Source organism: Myotis lucifugus, unplaced genomic scaffold (assembly GCF_000147115.1).
Source record: "Myotis lucifugus unplaced genomic scaffold, Myoluc2.0 scaffold_49, whole genome shotgun sequence".
Taxonomy (NCBI): domain Eukaryota; kingdom Metazoa; phylum Chordata; class Mammalia; order Chiroptera; family Vespertilionidae; genus Myotis; species Myotis lucifugus.
Window position 1 is genome coordinate 1,672,954 of NW_005871097.1, and position 20,067 is coordinate 1,693,020.

Genomic DNA, 20,067 nt, shown 5'->3' on the forward strand with positions numbered 1-20,067 from the left:
ATCTTTCATCCATCAGCTTTCCTACTTCCAAAATGATGTTACTATTATCTTCTCTCCTGCTTTTCCCTATTCTTGAGGATCTGTCTTTTTTTTAAAATATATTTTATTGATTTTTTTACAGAGAGGAAGGGAGAGAGATAGAGAGTTAGAAACATCGATGAGAGAGAAATATTAATCAGCTGCCTCCTGCACATCTCCTACTGGGGATGTGCCCGCAACCCAGGTACATGCCCTTGACCGGAATCGAACCTGGGACCTTTCAGTCCGCAGGCCGACGCTCTATCCACTGAGCCAAACCGGTTTCGGCTAGATTTGTCTTTTTCAAAACATTTTTTTTTCTGTAGTGTTAGTTGGGATTTGAGAGGAAGTAAAATTAAAATGTATGTTTAATGTGCTAGTATAACTTGAAAGTATATAAATGCCTTTTATATATGTCTCATCTTTACCTTGAATACTTCCTGTTTTCCCAAGATGATATGAGATAGCCTGGAAGACACAGATGGCTTAATGAATAAATATTGATAATGATAACATCCAAAGGTGGTTAGAAAACATGAGCCCTAATGCCTGGCAGTGGCAAAGTGAAGCACATATTGGATAGGAAGCCCAAATACCTTGATTATGAGAAGGCCAGTGACCTTGGATAAATGACCTACCCACTCTGATTCTCAGTTTTGTTTTGTTTTGTTTTCATCTGAAAAAAACAGAGATTGGGCTTAATCATTTCTAAGGCTCAGTCCAGTCTTAAGATGCTATGTAATTTTTCCCTGAATTCCAGGAGGGAAACGTGAAATTTTACTCCTTAAAGCAAGATCAATGTCCTGCTCATGTTTCCAGCACATGATGTAGCTACATGATAAATTCTTGTTGAAGTTAAACTAATTAAACTAATTAATCGCTTTTTAATTGGTTTTTATTGAAGGAGTAGCTACTTTACCTCTTAAAAGAAATATTTTCTCCTTTCTCTTCCTCAAAATAATTCTCTTTATTTTTGGTTTTCCAGTTGTTCCCATGGCTTTGCCAACTAAAGTTCTAAATACGCACCGTAAATCGCTGAATCTTGTTGATTCTCCTCAGCCACTCCTAAAACAGGTAAAATATTTAGAATCACTTTGTTAACAAATGTAATATTCTTTGATGTTGGTGTAGTCCCAATACATCTTTTAAATGGTTGAATTCAAAAGAAAGCATATTTCTTGATATCCAGGACTTTTAGGATTAGAAGTTCTGGTTTTCCATATGAACCCACTCAGTTGTCTAAAATCTGCTTTGTGTCAGTATGCACATTGAATTTGATGCAAACCTTTATGTTCTACATGTAGGAAAATGCTACTGACTTTTTGCCCACTCATCAGAATCTGTGTCACACTGGAGGAAATAAGCTAGCTCACTACCTAGTCCTGTCCTGTCCTGTCTGTGCCAGTCAGCCAAGGCCAGCAACTTGCAGAGCAGGGTACAAAATCAGAAAAGATTCCTCAGGAGAATAAATCTCAGGGTGTTTGCCACTGGTTCCCATAATCTGTTATTTTGTCCAGAAATCTCCTTTGATTTTATCCCACATGAATAGAGAGATTCGGTATCTATTGGAGAATATTTTAACCTAACCTCAATTTTAGGTTGTTTAAAACTCACATACTTTTTGCATTTGTTTTTTAAAAATATTTTATTGAAGTATAACATATATAGAAAAGTGTATAGAGTGTAAGTATACAGCTCACTGAATTATCACCACACCAATAGACACGGGTAAATGACCAACCACCTTTTGTGCCCTTCCCGTTCGCTTCCTCCCCTCCACTCCAAAGGTAACTGATAGCATAAGTCCTAACACCCAGGGTTAGTTTTGCTGTTTTTGAACTTGGCATAAATAAAACTCATACATATGTTAACCTGGTCAGTCCAGTGTCTTGCAAACATTGACTAATGCAGTGATTCACTGATCAAAAATCGTAAAGCACTCACATAAAAAGCTACAAAAGATTCACTGAAAACCTGGAGCACAGTGACAGAGTTCCAAGACCAGGTTAATGTGTCACTTTGCATCTGAAAGTTTGCCTGCTCAGTTCTTCTCCCTTGCTTTTTGGTTTTTGTAGGGTCCGGCCCCAGAAGGTGACTTCCAGTGGCCCAGAGATGATCATGGCGATATGGACTGTGAGAAGCTGGTCGAGCAGCTGAAAGACTGTTCAAACCTACAGGACCAAGCAGACATTCTGTACATTCTGTATGTAATAAAGTAAGTTTCTGGTCTTTGCTAGTCCGAGCTTTCCCCCATCTCCTTGATTCTGTCTTAGTCTTTTTGGCCTTCCAGCAAGCTGGGTCATGAATATATTACCCAAATTACCCAGGATCACTGCAAACAGACTTCCATCCCCTTTTCTGCCTATTCATGCTGGCCTCTCAGGATGAGGAGGGTGGGTGAAGCCAGGATCTCACTGTTTCCTGATGTTAGGCTTCTGTTTCCAGTGGACAGAGGGATGCATTGGTAAGACTCAACCCAATCCTGAGACTCGGAGGCAGTAGGAGGGCCCTGAGCACTTGGCAGAGTGTGCAGTGATTCATTCCCCTCCCTGCCAAGTGAGCTTCGCTGCAAGAGAATCCGGCCTGTAAATGTTGCGGGCCACACTTCTAGGGTTTTCTCTCAACAGGGGCCCCAGCTGGGACACAAATCTCTCCGGACAGCATGGAGTCACAGTTCAAAACCTACTCAGTGAGCTCTATGGGAAAGCCGGCCTGAACCAGGAGTGGGGTTTGATTCGCTACATCTCTGGCCTGCTCAGGAAGAAAGTGGAGGTCCTGGCCGAGGTCAGAGCCACTGTGCTGGCTGTCCATCTGTCTCTTCTAGCCCCATGCCCTCTTCCTTTTACGAAAGCTTGAGGCAAGCACCTCTTATTTGTATAGGAAACTAGTTATTTAATATATGGGTGGAGCGGGTCTCCTCTCCGGACCTCCCACTGCTTCTTGGAAGGCGAGCAGAGGAAATGAAATTGAAGTTGATTCATTTTGTTCCTTCTTAGCTGCAGAAAAAGGTTTACCAAGAAGTAAAACAAAAATGCTCTGTGGCCTGGCATCCTCTTAAACAGAGCTCTCTTATTTCTGTACAACCACAGTATAATCATCATTAATATTTTTAACCCTATGGCCCTGCAAAATCCAGAACTGCTTTCTAAGACATTAAAGTTCAGTGATATGGTAAGGAGATGGTATTTAGTATATGTGCATAACGGGGAAACTGACAATTTAAGGCTATAATATGGTTATTAACTCTTAACATTGGTATTTCAGGACTCACAGCCCATCTGCTTGTAGCATATCAGGGAATCCAATGTATTGGCTGCAGTGGCTGGGCATTGAATACCCACTAACAGGGCCTGCAGAGCCAGGCCTGGGGTCACATATTGGGAACACACAGGTCACAGGGATGCAGCCCTGCCTGGGTTGCTCAGTCTGGGGTCTATGAATGAATTTTTCAAATAAATGGCAACATGTGTCATAAACTTTGCAAAGGTAAAAAGTTATGATCTTATTGGCAATACCCTTCCCTCTGAATTTGCTCATTTTCTCATCTCTCCTTTCTCCCTTTCTCCTTTTCTCCCTCTCTCCCTCACCCTTTCCCCTAAACGAGTAGGCCTGCACGGACCTGCTGTCCCACCAGACGCAGCTCACAGTGAGCCTCGGGAGAAGATCATCTCTGCGTAAGTCTTCAGCCTGGAGGCCTCGGGTTTGTGGGGGCCATGGGGAAAACATCAGTGCCATCCGCCATTCAGGAAGAGGGTCTCTTTAAAGACACTGTCACTCCAGAGCTTCCGGCAGGAAAATAAGGCTCTTCCACAGAGGGCGAGGAGACACCTCTTAGGTATCTTTCATGGTGTTTGTGTCCTGACACTCTTTCCTAGGCCCCTTCCCCCGGAGGAGCTCACAAAACTCATCTACGAAGCCAGCGGGCAGGACATTAGTATCGCCGTCCTCACACAGGTCAGCTGGCTGGGGAGGGGCAGGGCGGCGGCCTTCTCTAGGCTGCGGGGGCCTCTGCCACCGCCTGCTTTCTGAAACGCTGTCTCCATGTGTGTCTGCGGCAGGAGATTGTGGTCTACTTGGCCATGTACGTCAGGGCTCAGCCCAGCCTCTTCGTGGAGATGCTCAGGCTCCGGGTTGGACTGATCATTCAGGTGATGGCCACGGAGCTGGCGCGGAGCCTGAACTGTTCAGGTGCAAAGTGTGGGCGGGCCCTCGGGAGGCTCCTGTGGTCAGTCCAGCAGAACCTCGCCCAAGCACTCTGGAACCCAGGCTTCTGTGCCTTTGCACATGCTGTTGCTTCACCTGGTTCTCTAGTTTAGATGTAACTTCCACCAGGCCATCCAGAACAGGCTGTTGAATTTCATGTCAGGGAAAGAGGCATTAGAATCTTCTGTCCTGCTCCTGACATCTAAGTTCCTCACTGTAGCTCAGGGGTCCTCAAACTTTTTAAACAGGGGGCCAATTCACTGTCCCTCAGACCGTTGGAGGGCCGGACTATAGTTTAAAAAAAAACTATGAACAAATTCCTATGCACACAGCGGCGGCAAAAACACCCGGCGGGCCGGATAAATGTTTTCAGCGGGCCGCATGTGGCCCTCGGGCCGTAGTTTGAGGACCCCTGCAGTGTAGCTCCTTGCAGTGAGGTCATCACCTATTTAATAACACCTCTGCTGGGACAAATCCTACCAACTGAAATATGTAAATGAACTGCAAGACACAGTCTAATATCAGGATCATTGCAGTGTGAACATACGCATGCGACAGTTAAGAAAATACATAACTTAAACAGTAGCATTTAGAATCACCAAGGATCCGTACATTTCAGCCCTGAAGCAGTAGAGAGGTGACCCTGAGTAGGGAAACCTGCCACAGCATCCTTTGTCACCCCAAGGCCCATCCAACTCTACCTTCACCTACCACCAGCCTTGTGTCTGAGACACTTACAAAATGTTTGTTTTTAGGAGAAGAAGCTTCTGAAAGTTTGATGAACCTAAGCCCTTTTGATATGAAAAATCTCCTGCATCATATTCTAAGTGGAAAGGAATTTGGCGTTGAAAGAAGCAGTAAGTAAATGCTCATTTTACCTCTGTGGGGAGGAGAGCAGAGAGGGCCTGATTGATGCATCCAGCATTGCCTGAAACGGCTTCATTTATACACAACTTGACATCAGAAATTGCAACTCAGGGCATAATGTATGAGGGTAAAGTTCCTACTTTACCCAGATGGACAAAGTCCCAGGGACAAGGTTCCGGCTTGTCGGGCTTTGTGACCCTCATAGGCTTGCTGGGACAGTCCTGGTCCCACGTGGGTGTGGTGAGCACACCTCTGCACCTTGGTCTGCTGCCTTCCTCCTTCCGTCAGATCCAGGTACTGTCACTGTGCACAGGTGTTAGGAGGGGTGAGTTAATCAGGGCATCAGGATGGAAGGGCTGTCTTTTCTGAACACCTGAGTGCCCCACCTTTGGTTTGGACAGAAGTGTCCTCAAGCAGATCCTAGTTCCCTTTATGGGGCTCAGACAAGAGCCCTCTGCAACCTCACAATGCCTTCTTGCTGAGTGACTTTGCTTCCTCCCTGGACGGCCTATTCCGTTTTTATCTGTACCGACACCCTGTTTGCAGTGTTAGGAAATATAATCACCCAAGTCCTGGTGGAATACTGTTCTCAAATGCTCTCTAATTGTAATTGAAGCAATTATCATTTCTCCTCATAATAGAGCAAAATGATTTGCAGACACATTTGTGAATTTATTTAATCAAGCCAAAGAAATGCAGCGTGGGCTGTCATTCTTTTTATTTAATAAGAAGGACATTGGGTACTTAATATTTTCCCCCAGAGTGTGCGCCAGCCAGCTGACAAAGACCGCATTGTGCCTTCAGAGGGGTTTTGGTGACTTTTCTCCTTTCCTGAAGGAGGCGTGCTCGAGATCCTTTTCCAAAAGTAATTTTCAGTTCTTTCAACGCCCGATCCTTGAAATGTAAATGTACAAGATAAATATTTAATGTGTTCTGCTCATCAAAATAATATACATGCTTTGACACAGATAATTACTAAAATTTTGTTATCAGATATAAAACTATAGATGCTTACAAAACTAGGAACAGAGTAATGTCATAAATATGTCTAATTGCAAGCAAGGCCAGAAGAGGCCCTGTATTTTGACATATAACATCATTTGTTAATTGTACTTTTTAATTGTTCAATTTTTATAAATTACAAAACGCAAAGTCTTAGAATTTTGATTAAATCCTGAGATGTCTGAGTTAAATATTTCCAGCTAATGCTCACCCCATACAGGCCTCACTGTAGCCTCCCAAACCCTTTTGGCTTCTTTCCTGGTGTCCCTACTTTCTCTCCAGCTAATCATTGTTTCCTTTGTGGATCCCTCCCTCTCTGCTGTGCTTTAAATGTTGGTGCCCCTAACTCCTTATTTGCCTCTGCTCCCCTGGGCAGTATCCTTCACAGCATGGCTTCAGTGGTAAGTTTGTTGGGAAGGCTGAGCGTGCAGGGAATGCTGCCTGAGGAGGTGACCTTTGAACTGGGCCTGCAGAAGGAGAGGATATGCCGGGCAGTGAGGAGCAGATGGGACTAGAGGAAGCAGCATGTGCAAATGCCCAGCACCTTGTGTCTGGCCTGGAGTGGAGAGCTAAGAGGGGCAGGTGGGGCTCACGTCCGTAGGGCTCTGTGTGCCACTGGAAGGATTGATTGGGCTTTATATCCTGAAGACAGAGCTAAGCTTGGAAGGATTCTGAGTGGACAGTGACATGATCACACTTGCCTTTTCGAGTGATCACTGTGACCACAGCATGGGGAACCAGGTATTGGGGGCAGGGCCACAGGCAGGTGTGAGTGCAGCAGGTTGAGAGTGAGATGACGGAGGCCTCCCTGCCCCTTCTGTGACACAGCAATGCACTGACAGCCACATCTTCTCTGCCTCTAGCCCTTGGTTTGGCTTGTTCTCCCAAGACTTCCCTCTCCAGCCCCAAGGCCCCTTAAATGGGTGGTCTGTTTTCTACAAGAAAGGTGTGCTTTTGGAGAAGTAAAGAAGTTACTTTTAAAATATCCAATTCATGAAAGGATTTTATGACCACCCAGTGTTTTCTGCATGCTGCTTAAGTGATGTTCACTCTCATCCACTCACTCAAACACATATTGAGCCCGGGCTGTGTAGCAGATATGGTTCTAGGAGGGCAGATGAGATCTCCTCTAATGGAGTTTATAATCAAGGCGGGAGAGAGAGATGTGGATAAAAATAAGCACATTGCACGTATTCCTTACTCAGCGTGAATGCTATATAGTTTCTAAAAACCATGTGTGTTTCCTCTCCAGTGCGACCTATCCATTCTTGTACATCTAGCCCTGCCATCTCCATCCACGAGGTGGGACATACTGGAGTCACCAAAACTGAGAGGAGTGGCATCAACAGGCTAAGAAGTGAGATGAAACAGGTAAGAAGAGCTGTTGGTGGTGACGGTGCCAGGAGAGAAGTGGTTTCCCTACCTGGGCTCACCCCAGAAAGTGATAGAAACCCAGGGCATGTAGGGCACAGCCTGCTCTTTGTAGAGGATGAGATTCCTTCTCTCCTGGAATCTGAACACACCCCATACCCAGATATCTCAGAGCTACTCACACATGCTCATCCTTAACTTTAACATGTTATGTGAACATTCCAGAAAACACCCTTCTCCATGTTTGCCTCTGTTGCTGAGAATCGCTCTTTTGAGTGGGCCAAAGCCATTTAAAAAATAGAGATGTGCAAAAAGTAACTGCATCATCTCTCCATCAGATGCGCCCTTCAAATGAAATAACCAGAGGAATCTAGAAATAGAATGGAATGCTGGTGATACCTGTATTTTCCACCAGCCACAAGTGTCTCTTTTCTTTGCTCACCTTTATTTAATTCACAATAAATTCCTTCTGAACTGACCTCACAGAACTACAAGTCAAAAGCTTTTCAGTGTTAATGTGCTGGTACTGTGCTAGGACTAGACCATGATCTACAGTAGAAAACAGTGTCCTTCTGATTATGAAATGAACTCGGGTTTTCTTCTCCACTTTAAATGATGACCCACTAGATAGAGTCCAGGAGACAATAACGGGTCATTTGCCCTGCATTTGGAACAGCACTTCCTGGGTTGTCTAGAGGGTGATAGAAGTAGCAGGGCACCCTTGATTCGAAACTGGTTTATTTATTTCCTGATGTATTTTTACTTTCAGATGACTAGGCGATTTAGTACCGATGGACAGGTGAAACATCTTTGTCTTGTTTCGCCCTTTACTCTGCGTGCTTCATGTTCTTTCTGGCTCGAATGTGGAAAGCAAGGCTATGAATACAGAGAGTCTGAACGTTTAGCGAGTGGTCAGGCTTGGGTGGAAGTGACTCCATAGCTGTGGCGGGCAGCCCTGGGGACAGGCAGAGTGCTGGACTTGAAAGCAGGAGAAATGGCCTTGCTCCGGCCTTTAAACAAAGTCCACTTATTAAACTCTTGGGCAGTGGTTCTCAACCTTCCTAATGCCGTGACCCTTTAATACAATTCCTCATGTTGTGGTGACCCCAACCATAAAATTATTTTCATTGCTACTTCATAACTGTAATTTTGCTACTGTTATGAGTCATAATGTAAATATCTGATATGCAGGATGTATATTCATTGTTTGCGACCCACAGGTTGAGAACCGCTGCTCTTGGGTTTTGTAGGATACTCTGTGAAAGAGATGGTTCTGGGCTTTGCTCCAGCAGAGGTGTCTGTTAAATAAAAGGGAAATAAATAGGAAAAAGTTAAATGTGGTCATTGATTGTATCGGTAGAAAGTATACCCTATTCCTATCCCCAGGTTGCCTGGGGGGATTTAACCCTGAAAGGAAAAAAATGTAAGGGCACCGTTCTTTTATATCACCCTTGTTCCATGCTTCCTCCTCCTTCAGAAAATTGGAGTCACCTTCCTAATGATTTAATGTCTCCATGACTAAGAGAGTGTAGAGGAATCATATAATGACATGCAGGCTCTGTTGTCCCAGGGTAAAACACTGTGCTCTCTCATTGAAATGTATGCTCTTTCCAAGTAAAGAACAGACTTTCCAAAACATGTTCCTTTGCCAGCCACTCGGTGGCACCATCCCTCTGGTTATTCACATCCCCATGGCACCTTCCGGGGGAATATGGGTGGTTTCTTCTGTCTCCATTTAATGTCCTTGCATATTATGGGGACACAATGATCACCTTTCTTTTTTGATGACTTTAGAATCAGTTAACCAAGTACAAGTTTTGTATTTGGCCACTTCCGTCAAGGACACATTTTCTCTATCCAAAATTTAATAGCTGCCATGGCATTTGAAATGTCTGTTCATTTTTGCAAGAACTCCACGCGTGGGTGCACATGTGTATGACAGGAAATATTAAGGGTACATTCTAGATTTTTAGACGAGGAAATAGTTATTTGCCCAAAGGTCATCAGCCTGATTTTATTTGTTCATTTAACAAATATCTATTGAATGCCAGTAGGTGCCCGATGCTAAATGCTGTTTATGGGTATTTTGTTGCTCTCTGAAGATTTTACAACTCTTAACACAAAAGATTAGCTTTTCATGGCTGTGACTTTGGGAAGTAAATTGGGTCCTAACTTGATGAGGAATCCTCCACATCTGAGTGGAACGTGGTACCATTTCATACTGAGAGAAAGAGCATTTCCCCAGTTCACTGCACAGAGCCCAGAGCTCTGCCTGCCTGGTCTCTGGGGCTGTTTGCCTGGTTGCTGAATGAGATCGTCTGTCCACCTGCATCCTCAGCACCTTCTTTCTGGGGGTATTTTCCACACTGTTCTATGTTCCTCCTCTCTGCTTGTATCCTTTGGTATCACTGCACATGACTGAATGGACTCTCTTTGTCTTGTAGCTCTTTTCTGTGAGCCAGGCCGCATCCAGCACCTCACATTGCTTCAAGTCTATGGTAAACCATGTGTCCCAACCCTTGTCCCCACTGCCGCCTCCTTGTTTGTGGTTTGTCAATCCTCTTGTTGCCCTTCTCATGCTCCCTCCTCATCCCTAATTCCTGAAGATTTAAACAGCGTTCAATGTTTTCATTTGACTGTCATTAGGAGTAGAGCCTAGAAAGCCAAGAAGTTCTTAAACTGAGCTTTGTTTGTCCAGGAGCTTCTGGAACCTTTGAGGCATTGGTTTTGTGCCTCTCCCTGGAGCCATGGTGGCGAACCATTGCCCGCATGTGCTCATTAGCACTGTGTACTCATAATGCTCTGCTTGGCATGAGGCCTCACATAAAGTGGAGGACTAGGAAGTGTGGGAATCGCTGAGGCAAATCTGAATCTTCATCCTGAAATGAAAAGGAGGAAACCAGCTGAGTCATTGATGAGTGCGGCTGTAATTACTTTTATTTGTATCTAATTGTTGCCGTATTTAAATTGCAGTAATGAGCCCAATGGAATAGCCCAGCCTAACAGCCTTTTCAAAATAAGATCCCATGAAGTCAAAATGAGTCCATAGAGAACACTCCTGCCTCCTGCCCTAGTAGCATGCTTAACATTTGGATTTCATTTTTAAACCTTTCAATTTAATATTGTGCACTGAGAAGTGAAAATGCCAGGTAGTCCAGAACAAAGATAATGGTAAGGATTTAGGTTATCCCTTTCCAACCTGGAGACCATGTGCTTAGAATCCATCCATGGGAAGAAGGCAGGCCCAGAGCCTTGCTGCAGGGAGAGAGCATGGTATGGCTTCACCCCATCTGCTTCTGGGGGTCCCCACATTCAAGCCTGGTCTCTAGGCCCCTGATGGGAACCTCTCAGAGCCACCTCTGAGGACATGTGCAGGCCCTGCTCCAGCACATGCCTCGAGGAAGCCAGAATAAGTCTAGCCTCAGGCAGGGAGGTGGGCAGGAGATGACATCTCTCCCTCTGCTTCAGCAAAGCATGTTTTCCTGGCGCAGAGGCAGCCATTGCCCCAAATTAGGGTAAAGCGCTGTGCTGAGAACAGGCTGAGAGCAGATTGAAAAGGACAAACACATATACAATACTCTCTGGGGTCCTCACTACTAAATGGGGATCCCCAGCCTTTTTGGTTTGGGCTCCAAAACCTCCCCCACCCACCACACACTCACCCCATGTTATAGGGAGGTGATCAGTTCTCTGTGGCACTGCAGAAGTGGGCACTTTGGCATTTGTCTCCCTGGGCTGCAGTACCTCTGGGCGGGTGGTCTCACCTACTCCAAGGGCCCCCGTGGGCACTTACAACCAGCCATGCGTGCTCATGGGGTTTTCTGTATTTTCATTCAGTGAGTGCTGCGGGACAGTCCAACTGTGTCCCAAGGTGTAGATGCAGTCGAGGCCTGGAGCCAGTGTCAGGGTCAGGAATTGCCACAGCTAGTGCTGAGCTGGGATTCACAGCTGATCCCAGAGCCCACACTGTCAGCTGCCTGGCCTCCCCATCAGGCTGGGGTCCTTGTTGCAGCGCTACCTCATGGGGCTGGGTGCAGTGCACCAAACAAGTTCAGTAACCAAACCAGTGTGGGAAAGAGTCAATCCAGCTTCAAGAAATGGTTAGGCTCCAATCAAGGCAGCGCAGTCCTCTCTGGGCAAGTGGTGAGCTGGTGTTTTGACTGATTCACTGAGCTGTCTTGCAGCACCAGCTATGAGGCTTCTGAAGGCCACGCACTGTCTTGCAGAGGTCCAGCACCCCACCCTCGCCTACTGGCACATCATCGTCAGACTCAGGAGGCCATCACATTGGCTGGGGGGAGCGACAGGGCCAGTGGCTGCGCAGGAGAAGGCTGGACGGGGCCATCAACAGAGTGCCTGTGGGATTCTACCAGAAGGTGTGGAAGATCCTTCAGAAGGTGAGCTTGGCCACTATAATGAATTCCGCAGGCCTTGGGGCTGGGGGACACACACTTCCAGGTAAATGAACCGATCCCTCCCCGCCTTACTCCCTTTGTGAGGCATGGTGGCACCTACTGGTATCACCAAGTAGCACATGGTTGCAAAACACATAGCCCCTGACCTTGGATTGCTCACAGCCTAGAACAGGCTTTCTCCACCTTGGTACCACTGACATTTGGGGCTGGGGAATTCTTTTTTTTGTGGGGGCTATTCTGTGCATTGTAGAATATTAACCAGCATCCCTGGCCCCACTAGATGCCAATAGCACCTTCTTCCCCAGTTGTGACAACCAAAAATATCTCCATTTGTCCCCTGGGCAGCAAACCACTCGGGGTTGAGAACTGCTGATTGGAACCACAGCAAGTTAGATGAGGTGACAGCCCAGGTTGTGTGGGACCGTCCCTTTGGACATATTAGGAATGTAGAAAAGTCAGAAGATACATAAGAACCAGAGAAGGCAGGGCAGGCTTTGGATTAAAACACCATGACATAGATGACCCAGAACAGCCCGCCCCATCCCTTAGTCTCCTACGTGATCAGACAGGCATGGTATCCACGAAGGTGCCCTAAAGCGCAAGCTCTACACACCCTGGACTTCCACATGGAGGAAAGGGACCTCAGACCCCTCCCTTTAGTGCTCACTGTTCCTGTGGCCTGCAAAAATCTTAGCAGAGGTCATCAGAAACAGATGTAAGGGGACAGCCACGGACTGCATGCACTGCATGCACCTGAGTGCAGGAGAGCCCAGCCCAAATGCCTATGTCCAAGGAGGGGTCCGTGGGGGAAACCCTATGGCCCATTGCTCTCTGTACCCACATTCTGTCCCCCTCCTACATAAACCCCAGAGCATTTGTGTCTCCCTGGGTCCCAGTAGATCTTGTCTTTCCTCTTGCCCGGAGGGGCAGTCAGCCTCAGTTAAAAGCTTTACCCTCTTCTACCTCCCCCACCTCCCTTCCCTCTGGTGATCACCATACTGTCCTCTGTGTTTATGAGTCTTTCTGTTTTTTTCTTTGCTTAATCCCTTCACCCTTCTCACCCAGCCCCCTCTCTCCTCCCCCGTGAGAGCTGGCAGTCTGCTCTCTATATCCATGAGTCTGCCTCTACTTTGTTAGTTTATTTTGTTAATTAGATCCCACATATAAGTGAAATCTTTTATTAACCAATGTCACCCCAATAAACTCAATAAAAAAAGAAATTTAATAAAAAGCTTCTATGCAAACCAGGAACAATGGGCATGACGGATTTTTTCATAAGCTATTTTTGTTAGCTCATTTCACAGTAGGAGAGGAGAGAAAAGTCATCCCAAATGAGTGCATACATATTCCTTCCTAAAGCCACAGCATCACTCAGCTGTGGTATTTCTGTGGACTCTTAGGGAGCCTTTGGCCTCTGTCTTTCTTACTGAACTGGGCATGGGGAGGTCAGAGTGGTCCCTGTCCTTATGCAGCTGGGCTCCTGGTCCCCACGTGGTATCAGAGCCCTCAGAGCCCACACAGGCCTCTAGTTCTCCATTATCTGCCTCTTGTCAAGAGGCACTAGTGTTTGCAGCCACTCTGTCCTCAGCCCCCCAGGGACAGGGGTGGGCATCTGCTGCCGGCCAAGACACTGGGATTTGGAAGGCAGCCAATTAGACTAGAACTAACTGTTCCTAGAAAAATCTCCTCACTCTTCCTGGGGCATCACACGCTTCCATCTAGACTTCCACTGACTCAATACCAAGACACTTTTATTATGAAAAAGCAGCATTTTGTATTGAGTTGGCGCTTGATATTTATATACATGGGTGTGCGTGTGCGTGTCTGTGCATGTGCTCGAGTTTTTTTGTGATTGCTGCTTATTTTAGAAATCTCAAAAATAGATGCCTTGCACAGGCACAGAAGTATCACTTCACCAGCAGGAGCCATGAAAGTCTCCCTTTATATGGCACCAATGGGGGCCTCTCAGCCAAGTGTATGAAGACCCGGCAGCTCCTGGGGCATTGTTCGTGAGAGATCTGAAACATGCCTGCTGGTTCCCTAGGATTGTTCCATCGAAAACACAGCCTGTGGGCAGTGAGAACAGCTCTCTAAAAATAAATGACAGTCTGGCGTGTTCCAGCCCTCATGCAGGTTTCCAGGGCAGAGCAACTTGAGTGTGTGCGCATGTGTGTGTGCATGTGTGTGCACAGTTATCAATCACATGCTGAAATTGGACTGAAATGGGATGTGTGTTCTGTTTGCAGTGCCATGGCCTGTCCATCGATGGTTATGTGCTCCCGTCTTCAACAACACGAGAGGTACGATGGGAAAAACCCAAACACGGGCCTACCACCATTTCTACCAAGTGCTCTATATCATGGACTCTGACCACTGATACTTCTTTCAAGCTTCTTACATATATAGACAGGCCATTTGAAGGTCCGATCTTTTTAGCTTACTTACTCTCAATTTTTGCAAAGTTTCTTTCCCACCCTTATTAGCATCACCTTTTCTCCTTCCTCTCAGAAACAGCATTTCTGACTGTGAAGGTCTTTAGATTTGCCCCATAAAAGCCTATTAAGAGAAAAGAGCAAAGCCGCATGCCACACTCATCAAACCCATGTGCAGCCTCCTCTGACCCCTCTCTCTGCTGAGAGCAGTCATCTTCCCTGGTTTCTTTCCTCTTATTCATTCTTTTAAAAACTGATTTTTTAGTTTTTACCCTACCTAAGGCACCATGCCATATGCTACAAGAATGAGGAAGAAGAATGAGACATATGAAATGGTCCCTGACCTCAGGAAGTCAAAGGCCAGTGGGCTAGGTAAATAAAGCTAGGACAAGGCCAACTGCCTCCCAGAGCAGAGCCTCAGCCTCTTGTTTCAGAGGGTTCCTGCTGGCAGAATCAGGACAATGACCAAAAAGGAGGCAACGTTTGAGCTGAGACCTGAACCCAGTGGGTGCTGTGGTTAGTGTTGGTGACAGGCTGTGTCTGTCCTGGCTCACTCCTGACCCCCTGGCTGGACCCTTTGGCAGATGACTCCACAGGAGATCAAGTTTGCTGTCCATGTTGAGTCAGTGCTGAACCGTGTGCCTCAACCCGAGTACCGGCAGCTACTGGTAGAAGCCATCATGGTGCTGACGCTACTCTCAGACGCAGAGTTGAACAGCATCGGGGGCATCATCCATGTGGACCAGATCGTGCAGATGGCCAACCAGCTGTTCCTGCAGGACCAGGTAGGTGTGTCCAGGCCTGTCCAGTCACCCCACAACCAAGGTGGGGACAGAGGCAGGGTAGCCAGTTAGGCTGGCATTTATCAAGACTGGAGATTCTGAGTCCAATAGGAAAGAATGTTCTCGAACAAAGAAAATGTCATCACAGATGGTGGAAAATATCAACCATTTGGTTAAAAAATGGCACAGTGGCCACTTGGGAAACTTAAAGACCTTTGAAGTGGACTGGTCCATTTCAGCATAGGTTTTAGTGCAAACACTATTCCTGCTCATATATAGCCCTGGGTAGACAAAACCACTCACTTTGGATTAGGAGAAGCCATCCACTTATTACAGTGAACTGGGGCATGTGGGAATCCAGTGCAGTGCCCAGAGCAGAGGCCAATGTCCTCCCCGGGCACTGTAGGCTCTCCTTCCCCAGGCCTGGAACTCCAGGGGCCATGGGCCTGCAGCACACAGAGTCATCACAGGGCTGTAAAATTAAAGTCTGCTTATTCTTTACTCTGCCTTTTCCTGCTGCAGATGTCGATTGGCGCCATGGACACCCTGGAGAAAGACCAAGCCACAGGCATTTGCCACTTCTTTTACGACAGTGCTCCAAGTGGGGCTTATGGGACAATGACCTATCTAACAAAGGCAGTGGCTTCTCATTTGCAAGAATTGCTGCCCAATTCAGGCTGCCAGATGCAATAGTGCCTTGGTGCTGTGAGTCTGTCACTTGCCCCCTAGCCTCATTGGGAACTTCCTTCTGTTGTTCAAGATCCCCTGTGATGTCACAAAAGCATGTCCCATTAGAAACACTGGCAGGGCCCAGCCAGCGTGGCTCAGTGGTTGAGCATCGACCTATGAACCAGGAGGTCACAGTTCAGTTCCTGGTCAGAGCACATGCCCGGGTTGTGGGCTCGATCTCCAGTGTGAGGTGTGCAGGAGGCAGCTGATCAATGGTTCTCTCTCATCATTGATGTTTCTATCTCTCTCTCCCTCTCCCTTCCTCTCTGAAATCAATAAAAATATATTTTTTAAAAACACTGACAAGGCAGAGATGGCAGTGACCTGAAAACAGTATATGTCCAAGCCAAAGAAAGAACTGAGGAATCCTGTGTTTCCCCAAGGAGCGGCATAGGATCATTGTCTCTAGGTCTATTTTGCTGGAACATTTTGTCATAGCATCTGGTCTCCTGGAGTCTGAGGAGGAATTGGAAACTGGTATCTTTTGAGTGCAATGTGAACTAAAAATCCAGCTTCAATTGGCTCTCATAGAGAGTTACTGAAATAGGTTCGGTGAGCTACTGAATATGTTAAAGATCCTTCTAGTAGCAGTAGCTGCACAGGCAGACTTTGACAAGGGGAACATCTTAACAGGATGTAGCTTGTCTGTGGACCAAACTGTTTACTAAATAGAGCAACTCTTTCTGGGGAAGTTTGTTTTTCTTGTGGCTTTCTTTCTTTCTTGACCTCTTGTTTTATTGGCATGGCTACCTTCATTAATTTTGGCTCATGGTCTTCAAGGAGTTTATCCTGACTGCCCATAAATTAGGGGTTTCTCCTGCCTTCTGAAAAATCCGACATTTTCTAGAATCTAGCAAAACAAAACAGAATGGTAGTGGCAGAGTGAACTGTTCTTATTAGCTGGGCTAGCAATTGTTTGGGGGCTCAAGCAGGCAGGGAGTCCCTCTGGAAGGCCTGTGCCCCGCCTCATCACTCTCCCATCCCAGCTGTACCTCCCTCTGTTCTCTGGAGGAGCAAGGTGATGAGTATGCAACACCAGAGGTCATGGAAATTGGTGGTGGTGGCGTGCTCCCACAACAATACTTCTCTCTTATGATAAAGCCAGCCTGGGGGCTGGGGACTCAAGCCCTTCTCTCCTGTAAGCACTTCCATCTTAATACTCTCAGGTAGGTGTGGTTGGTGGCCTTGATTTTAGAGGAGCCAGGATAAATCCTGATCCAACAGGGCCTCCTCAATCTTTTGCCAATGTCCTGGGGGATGGAGTTTCTCTCTAGGCATTGTCTTCAGGGTTGGGGAGGGGAAGGACAACTGGCAAACAGTTTCTGTGAATAAAGGACTTGAAAGGGCAGTCAACTGGTGGCCACATGGTGAACTCTGGCTGGTTGAGAGTGATGGATTGGATTTGTAATAACTCTGCCTCTGAAATGGGAACGTGGTCATTGGATCTTTGCTTGGAAGTTTAAGTGATGATGGAGAAAGCCGATACTCTAGCTGCTTTGAAGGGACATCCCTGTGTCTGACACCCCTCAGAGTCAAAATGAAGTACTGACGACTATTCTGGAAGCAGAGGGAAGTTCTTGATGCTTCTTATTAAAGAGCCTCTTGTCAGTCCCATCCAGATACCTTGCAGTTGTCCCTGGGAGAGACCATCTAGAATACAAGCCCTGGTATACCTACCTAGATACGGTGGTGTACAGGCATCGTACACAGGGAACCTCAATGCCTCTGTTTTCGATTTCTTCAAAAGCATAGTACTTTCCTTTATGAGGTAGAGAGTAATTACTGAAGGAAAAGGTCCCGGGATCTCTCAGCTTCTACTCCCATGACATCCACATTCCCCCTCTCCTCCTTCCCTCTCCTTCTCACCCCACCCCCTTTTCATGTCAGTATGTAAAACCGTTCCCCTCAGATTACTAGATCCTTCCTTTATTCATCAGCATGTGTTGAGAAAGCATTCTCTATGCCATTGTGGGCAGACGTGGCTCAAGGAAGGCCTGTGTGAAAAGACGACCATGCATTAGTGTGGTGGGGGGCAGTATTAGAGAGGCAGACAAGGTGGAGTATGTCCCGAACACTGGCAAGGGTGGGGCAGATCCCAGCAACAGTGTAGGCATCATGCTCCCCTTCCCTGCAGTGCTCCAGAGCCTTCCAATTCATACTGCATCTTCCCTGGGAAACCTGTTTGATCCCATTTGCCTCTGAGGGTCCGGGGGGGGGGGGGGGGGGAGGGTCACAGCCACCCAGGTTTCATAGTAGCATTTTCATAGCCTTTCTTTTTTTGTGTCCTTAAGACATGCTTGCCATAAACAGGGCTCATGTAATCTATCTGGTAGACTTCCTGGAGGATCATTTCAAAGATAGATAATATAGGAGAGGTACGAGCTGTGAAAGTTTCGCTTGCGTCTTGGGAGAAGGCTCAGGAAGAGTTACGGCCCTCCAAAAGGAGCCAGGTGCTAATTTAGAACAATCACCTGCCTGTGGATGACGTGCAAAAGCCACAGATGCTGTGTTTGGGCTCACCAACCGAGACGCAGGCCAGGAGAAGAGCCATAATAAGCAATTCAACCGAGCCCTCGATTCACTCTTTTGAAACCTCTTTCAAATGAAATCCTAAAATAGTACTGCATTTCCACAGGCATCAAGCTGTCAGCTTCAAAGAAGGAGAACAGGCTTCTGAGGTTTGATCCCTTTCACAAGCAGTTGAGGCCCACGCAGCAAAGAGGAACAGATGTTGGAGGGGGATGGTGGAGGTCTTGTCCTGACCATCCTGGCCTCGTGGTGTTGAAGGGATGTGCACTTTCCTATCTCCCTCCTCAGAGATGAGAGGCCAGTTTTGACCTTTGCTGGGGCTCAGGGCAGAATGTTTTGTCTCAGAACCAGAAACAAACATTTCTTTCAACATCCTCAGGTGAAAAGCAGCCAGCTGCCTCATCTGCTGCTCACCCTGGCGTTGACCCAGGTGAATCTAGTAGCAAGGAGGAAGGTTTTGTCTCTGACTCCAACCAGCCTTCCCTCCCAGCTCTGACCTAGGTGAGTTATTTAGCCTTCTATGCCTCAATTTAGCCATCTGGAAAATGTGCAAGAAGCCTACAGACTGGCACTGGAGTAAGCACAAGGGAATCACAGGAACCCACAACCCCCTCACCTCTGGCCAGCTATGCCTTTTGGTGACCAGGGCTGGGCTCTACTGGTCATGCCCATGTCTCCTGGGATGGCTGTCTGTCAGGAGGTCAGTTAGAGCAGTGGTCACCAACCAGTGGTCCGCGGACCACTGGTGGTCTGTGAGGTCTGAAAGGTTGGTGACTGCGGAGTTAGAGCTTCTGCATTACTTGAGGCATGGTGAATGGAAGAAGAGACTGTTACCGATTCGCTACCTGCATAGAGAGCATGTACATGCTCCCTGTGTAAAGAAAGAAAAAGAAAAAAAGACGAAAGATCAGGAGGCAAGAGAACAGTTTGTCAGTTGATTGAAGCCATTTATTTCTAGACAAGAAGACAGGAGGCTTGGCCTCCCTTGATGTAAATTACAGCAGAACCATGTCTCAGTTCTATTGACTTGTGCACAAGTCTGGCAAATAGCTTTTGTCTTTCTGCTTCCTTGTTGTCAGAGGGTACAAAAGCTTCCCACTCCCTCCCTTGGCACCATTATTCTTCAAGGTGACTTATGCTTTTGAAGTCCCTGCCATCTGTTGTGTGCGTCTCTGCACTTTGCGTGCTCCCAGAATTCCTTCTGTTCTCCCAGACTTGGCCACCAATAGCTCTTGTGAGAGGAAAGTAAAGCTGTTGTCACCTTCTTAGAGCCTCCTTGTTCCCCTCAGAAAGCCATTTAGGAAAATCCATGTCCTTGAGTTACCAAGACAGTTCTCTGAGGAATGAGAAGACCTGAAACAGCGAGAGAGACTGTACTCAAGTCTAATGCATGGAGTGCTTGACTGATGGTCTGTCTGAGAGAGGGAAAAATTCCATCAGAAAATAACTGTGTGTTTTAAGGAACATATGTGCAATTTTGGCAAAAATGCCTTCTTAGAAAGACTGGAATAATTGGAACCAATGAACTCTGATGTCATGTGATTCATCCCTCTGCCTTATTGCAATATGTCAACTATTCTGAAAAAGGAATTGCTCAGAAAGCATTTATTGTACATTGCCCTGCATGCAGAAACATGGAGTAAGGTGGTGGGAGATGAAAAAAAAAATCGCTCTTTTGTTTGTGAAGACATCTAAGGAAGGACACTTCCAAGCCTCCTG

The 20,067-nt window shown here is 46.6% G+C and overlaps 1 protein-coding gene across 1 annotated transcript in view; it reads left to right on the forward strand.

The window, feature by feature from the left end:
- The window catches only part of PHKA2 (phosphorylase kinase regulatory subunit alpha 2), a 61,378-nt gene extending 45,330 nt beyond the window's left edge, over positions 1–16,048 (forward strand). Inside the window, 15 exon segments of the mRNA XM_023753688.1 lie at positions 1,004–1,092; positions 2,094–2,233; positions 2,646–2,802; positions 3,626–3,662; positions 3,665–3,692; positions 3,894–3,972; positions 4,077–4,206; positions 4,977–5,078; positions 7,343–7,461; positions 8,231–8,260; positions 9,906–9,959; positions 11,688–11,858; positions 14,123–14,176; positions 14,893–15,093; positions 15,613–16,048. Of these exon segments, the coding sequence (XP_023609456.1) occupies positions 1,004–1,092; positions 2,094–2,233; positions 2,646–2,802; positions 3,626–3,662; positions 3,665–3,692; positions 3,894–3,972; positions 4,077–4,206; positions 4,977–5,078; positions 7,343–7,461; positions 8,231–8,260; positions 9,906–9,959; positions 11,688–11,858; positions 14,123–14,176; positions 14,893–15,093; positions 15,613–15,783 (1,562 nt within the window). The 3' untranslated portion in view covers positions 15,784–16,048.
- The last annotated feature ends 4,019 nt before the right edge of the window (positions 16,049–20,067 follow it).